General features: G+C 32.3%; 1 protein-coding gene across 1 annotated transcript; it reads left to right on the top strand.

Annotated features, from left to right (window-relative positions):
- The first annotated feature begins 4557 nt into the window (after positions 1–4557).
- Positions 4558–6563, top strand: LOC130501593 (WAT1-related protein At4g30420-like). The gene is made up of 7 exons (XM_056996421.1): positions 4558–4908; positions 5000–5068; positions 5167–5283; positions 5371–5611; positions 5710–5868; positions 5949–6100; positions 6189–6563. The coding sequence occupies exons 1-7, from the start codon at positions 4730–4732 to the stop codon at positions 6376–6378; spliced, it is 1107 nt and encodes a 368-aa protein (XP_056852401.1). The 5' UTR covers positions 4558–4729; the 3' UTR covers positions 6379–6563.
- Positions 6564–6650: the final 87 nt, after the last annotated feature.

Raw genomic sequence — 6650 nt, 5'->3', positions numbered from 1 at the left:
ATATCAATTCACATTCAACTCCAGATTTTCTTGACTTTTATGTTCATACCATTAATGCCTCCGTTAAAATATATATATTTGGATTCGCCTCTGCTCACATCTTTGATTTAGCATATGATTACTATCTGACAAATCGTTGACCAAAAAAGAGTACTATATGACAAGCTTATTAATCAATCAGCGCAGTCACCACATTGGCATTATGGCAAAAGATATCCACGCAAATACAGGAATTAAAAAAACAGAGGATGAAAAAGGCATATTTAAGCAATCATATTATTTAACTCTAAATTTTGATTTTTAAAGTTTCATTACTAAAAACATACTAATACCTAAAAAAAGTTTACCTCACGTTTGAGATTTAAATGTTAAAGAATGTAAAATATTATAAGTTTTGGTTCTTCATAATTTCTGTAGATTAAGTCCTGCATCCATTTTTATATACTTACGCCAGCTAATCCGTCCATCATAACCCATAGGTTATATATCAAAGACAGCGGATTTTTAATACAATTTTCTAGTTAACGAGCTTGAACAGAATTCAAAGCTGACAACTGTAACAGATTCTGAATTTTAAGTCACATAAATAAATAATTTATTAGTGATTAATGATATCGATCAATAGTTTTACATAGTTGGGACTAATTAAGGATCTGATAATAGTTACATACATAAAAAGAAATTTTCAAAAATATATGCTGTACATAATTGTTGAACATGAATGTCACACATGGATGACAATGAAACTGATAGATGTACAGTCAGTACATAATTTAATTTGCCGTTCTATAAAAAAATATAATTTGTTCTCCAACAAGTTATGGATCGCCTGGTAATGCGCGAATTCTTATCTAAATAATGGATATCCGTAGTTCAGGGGAATTTTTCCACAATCATTCTCTTAACTCTCTGCATCCACCATCCCATGTCTTCACCATCTATATCTGATTCTGATTCTGATTCTAATTCATTTGACTAATATTGTCGTTACCCAAATATTTATGAAAATGTTCCGTGTCCTTAATATTCCTTTGCATATAAATATCATATTCAAAAATCAAAATATTGAAGGACGGCTCTAGTTTTACATTCATAAACCGGGTTACTATTAGATGTTGAAGTACATACACCTGGTTAACTTTTGTGGTTTTAGTACATAAACCAGGTTATCGGAGATTATTATCTATTATGCATCGTTTAAAGTTTACTTTTAAACTAAAAATCTTTATCCGGATACCAAGGTCATAAAAAGTTTGCTTTTGGGCTAAAAATCATTTTCGTTGTCGTTGGCAGAAGTTTCAGAAGTTCCAGTGAATACAGTCGAATCTTGATTTTGCTGAGACTTAAGTCGTGCCCTCCTGAGTTCTAGTGTTGTTATGGGAGGGGCTTGAACTGTTAGCCTCGGTCTAAGGACATATATGTGCCTCTTCACTCAACATTTCCCCGGGAAAGAAATAAAGTTACCGGTTTTTTTTTTTTTTTTTTAAGTTACCGGTTGATAGCTAAAAAACGCGTAAAATTTATAATACACGAGTATAGGGTACCATTATTTGGCGAGGATCCGAGTATTTTAGATTGAGTATATTTACCGATCAATTTTTCTTTTCAATAAATTATTACTTATTATTATTTGATGTACTATTTACAATCTCCATTGTTATATCATATTCATATATACATAGGTTGGCCATGTGTCGTATCATGAGTTCATTCAATAAAGGATATGTGTGTTTGGGATTGAGTTTAAGAGTTACTGCGTGGGAAATCAGTATCAATCTCTATCAGCCATGTGAAATCATTTGAGGTCAAAAGAATTGACGAATGGTGAGTGGATTATGTATGATATCTACTATACGAATCTACGACACAGACACAGTATATAATAGGATAATGTAAATCAACACACATAATCTCCTTCCAATGATATGTTTGTCCCCTTAAATCAAGGGAAGACTAATACGTGGCTTCTACTCTTCCAAAGACAAAAGTAAAACATTCTCCCTCCCTAATAATTACTTAAAGAAATACTTAAATTAGTTTTTTTTTAACTTGATTTATCGGAGAAGTTAGCGATCAAAATTTGAGAAAAACGCCACTGTAATTTGTATATGGTATGTAATCATCTATATATGAATTAGTGTACTGAAACATATATGAATGTTACATGGGTCGTAGCCGAACAAACAAAGCAACATACAACGTGTTTTAAAACAAGTTTCCAGAGCACAATAACACAGTTAAAAAAATCAACTATGATTCCTTGTTTTCATTGAATTTTGAGTAATTGTCACTGCAATATGTATATATATACATATGATATGTATGAACTGGTGTATTGAAATATATGAATATTTTAGGCCATCAGCAATAGTGGTGTTTAGTGTGTTTCTCAAATTAAAAATAAAAAAGAAATGACAAATAGCTGTAATTTTACACTTGCCAGTTGATAATTTTTTTAAACCATTTGTCATTTGTACAATGACTACTATCTTTTAATTATTAAAATAATAGCTTGAGAGACCCACTTGACTACTAATTTATCATTTGTCATTTGTACAATGACTACTAACGTGTGGATGCTCTTATTACAATGTTCGTAGCCGAACAAACAGGTGAAACCTGTTTAAAACAAGGTTCTAGCGCAGGCCGTTATAATACAATGGGAAAACATCAATCTTTTTTTTATTCTAATTTGGTAATCGTTGTCGATCGACATTGAAGAAGTGGGGTGTCTCATATGCAATGCGAAGCTTCTCACGTTAATGGAAGCCAAGAAATGGTTGACTTTAGGTCATTTTTGGCCGCTTCGTAGTTGGTAAATTGTGTTAGAATATCTTGGATTGAAAATAGGGACTATTCAACACTTGTAAAAAATGTTTTTTTCCTTTTAATTATCAAATTCATTTTTGGATCATGATTAATTGATTATTCACAAGTTAAATTGAGTGAAATATTATTAGCCTCGATCCTTTATGTGTCAATTTAATCTTAGTTTGTTGATCTGCTACAGTTTTTTTTTGTTTGTTTGTTTGTTTGTTTGTTTGTTTGTTTGTAATATTACATATTTTTATCGTCTGAGAGAAACGATCTAAGCATGTAATCAAATGTATATCTAGAAGAGAAGTCAACTACATTACACATTGGCATGACGCAGACTATATATAAATAAAGGGTTCCATGGTACAATCGGATCATGCCATGCATATAACCTTCAAATTATATATGGGCCTAGTTGAGTTATTGCTTCCATGTGCGAACTTTATTAGTGATCAAGGCTACAGACCTTACAACTGTTTTTCTTCAGTTTTCATATTGTGAACTTTAATATGATTGCATGTGAGAAGGTTCTATATATGAGAGAAGTCGTTGCTAATACAAGTAACCATTATTTAGTTTTAATTTTTATTTCATAAAAATAGTCGTATAGCAATCAAACAATGTACGAATTTAAGATCAGGATGAAATTCAAAATCCTCCCGATTAGCTTAACAACTTTACATATATTTTTGCTTCAATTTAATTAGGAGAAACATAAATGTCTAGTTATATGAGGTCGTAGGTCAAATTGAATTGGTATTAGTGTCGTGTTTCAGGACATTCACCAAGTCGAAAATTTCCTCTTCTAAATAATTTAACTGTCAGTTGGACGCAGAACCGTGCTTACCATGCATTTGGCATTTGCCCCAGACCCCCGATTTTACTGAAAGGTTTTAAGGCCCCCGATTATCAAAGTGAGTTGTATCGTAGTGATTTTTATTTTGAATATCAAAACTCATTGTTATGAACTCCACATTCGGATGATTCAATTCATTCTTGTTTCCTTATGTTTTTTTGGTTGAATTCAAGTTTTTATGAAAAACAACCATATTTTATACAGAAAATTAGTTACAAACAGAAAATAATATATGAATCTAAAATAAATAAAAAGTAATCAGTTTATTCTTTTGGATTTAAAAACAATTTTTCTGGGTTGATTTTTCGAAAGACTAGAAATTAAAAAAACTTAAATATTTAAACATATTTTGACTGAATTATCGTTTTAGATCGTTTGGTGACAATCCATATTGTTGTTGTTTACTTTTCGTTCAAAGTCATCATTCTTTTTATACAATAATATTTATTTTCATTTCTTTCGTTGTTGGTTATTGTATAAAATTTATAGGCTATACTTTTATTTTCATTCTTTTATATTGTTTTAAACTATATTAAATATGTAATAAAATTTTATTGAAGGGTCTCGGTTTTAAAATATGCCTTAGGTCTCTAGAAACCTTCACACGGCACTGGTTGGACGGCATATATTTGAGACGATAAAGATTGTATTTACACGTTATCGTAGTTCACATTCTGTATCCGTGAGAAGCAGACATTATTACTAGACATTTTAAATAAGTGCCTCCATTTGACACGAAATCAAACAAAACTATACTAGTATTTAAAAATTGACTCATTCGTCTACAACAATGAATATATAAAATAAATCCTCGTTGTTAGCGAGAGAATAAACAATTAAACTAGCAAAAAAAAATTTTTAAAACCACACGTGAATTTCATATAAATTTGAGAATAGTTTGTAAATGCTACAAAATTGTTAGCTAGCTGGGATTACCTTCATCAAAGTTAATATTACTATACACTACTACTATAAGAACGTACATAAACAAATAAAGAGGGGAGAGCCAGAGAGAGAAAAAGAGCAAGAGCGAAAGAAAGAGAAAAAAGATAGGAGATGGGGAATGTAGAGGATTACAAGCCGGTGATTGCCATGTTGGGACTGCAAATGTGTTATGCAGGAGTGACTCTTACCTCAGAAGCTACTTTGGTTAATGGATTAAGTCCTCGGGTTTTTATCCTATATAGGCAAGCCTTTGCAACCATTTTCATCTTCCCATTTATCCTCATCTCAAGGTACTTAAAGTCATATCCCTCTCTCTGAATATATGTAAATGAATTTGTGACTAGTTCTTGCTAATTCCTATATATGTGTGTGTTATTGTAGGGGAAGATCGAAGATATCTAATTTGGATCGAAGAAGCTTTTCTTTAATATTCATGGCCTCGCTTATAGGGTACGTGTATACGTACACATAAGAGATTGTTTGTGCTTTATTTCTTTAGACCCCTAAGTTGATGAATCTTGGACTATTTTTCCTTGTTGTTGTTGCAGCATTACCCTGTATCAAAATCTGTATTTTGAAGGTATTTACTTAGCTTCATCGTCAATGGGAAGTGCCATGGCCAACATGATCCCTGCATTCACCTTCGTAGTCTCATTTCTCGCCGGGTATATACATAATATTACATTTATGCATCTCTCTTTATATGAAAAATTGCCAAAATTCTGGTGTAACTAATTACCGCTGATCTTTAGATACGAAAAGGTGAATTTTCGAAATATCAGAGGCTTAGCGAAGATATTAGGGACGGTAACATGTGTAGTAGGAGCCGTCTCCATGGCTCTGATTCGTGGACCAAAGATTCTCAACGCGGAATTTTCTTTACCGATAGCGAAATCGTTACTAGGAGATAGTAAGGACCAGAACCTATGGCTGTTTGGTTGTTTATTGGTGTTCGTAAGCGCTCTTTGCTGGTCTTTTTCGCTCATTATTCAGGTAAACTTTTCATTAAACATGAACGATCATTACTTTTTTTTTTTGGTAACGTTTCTTGTTTTACAAGAAAGTTAAACTCTGTTTCAACAATACTCTAGGTTCCAATCTCGGCCTATTACCCAGACCACCTCTCATTATCAGCGTGGCTGTGTTTATTCAGCACGATACAATGTGCAATCATCACTTTCTTTCTCGAGAAAGACCCAAACGCTTGGATTCTCCATTCTTACTCCGAGTTAGCGACGTGTCTCTACGCTGTATGCACATAAATGACTCGGTTGAATTTTTGATTTTTTTAAGCAGACATAAACCCTAATTTTTAAAATATGATTGTTAGGGAGTTGTAACGTCAGCGCTTTCTACTACGGTCCAAGCTTGGGTAATATCTCAAAGAGGCCCTTTGTTCTCAGCAATGTTTAGCCCTCTCGCTACTGTCATTGTCACAATCTTGGCTTCTATATTACTTAAAGAAGAGATGTACACCGGAGGGTAAAATTTAAACTTTCCTTGATATAATAGTGTGCTGCAATTCATAAACATTATATTTATTATATCTGTTTTGATTCCTTTTTCTTAGTTTAATCGGAGGATTATTTGTGATCATGGGACTTTACATGGTGCTCTGGGGTAAAGCAAAAGATGTTGATGTCATGATAATTCAAGACCAGATAGACAATAATAAGAACTCAGAAGTGAAGATTCAAATTGAAGAGCCTTCAGACACAGAAAACTGTAACAAAGATCTGGAGAAACCCCTTCTGTCATAAAACAAATCAACAGAAGAATTCCAAACACAACAACAGTTAAAACGAATTCATGATCTCTTGCTTCTTCTGTTTCTTAAATTTTGAAATATATTTGTTGTAATAAACGTAAATTTAGTTATAAATAAATATCTAAGTCTAGCTTCAATAATAACAAACTTTAATGTGATCCATCTCGTCCTAGCAATAAGCATTGAATTAACTCGTGAGCACTATCCCAAGACCACCTCTAAGATCTACGTTTAATTTAACCTTGGAAAATATATAATTAAGGT

The sequence above is a fragment of the Raphanus sativus genome, unplaced genomic scaffold, assembly GCF_000801105.2.
Source record: "Raphanus sativus cultivar WK10039 unplaced genomic scaffold, ASM80110v3 Scaffold0221, whole genome shotgun sequence".
Lineage (NCBI taxonomy): Eukaryota > Viridiplantae > Streptophyta > Magnoliopsida > Brassicales > Brassicaceae > Raphanus > Raphanus sativus.
The sequence above is the reverse complement of the archived record's forward strand: the minus strand, read 5'-3'. Positions and strand labels throughout refer to the sequence as shown.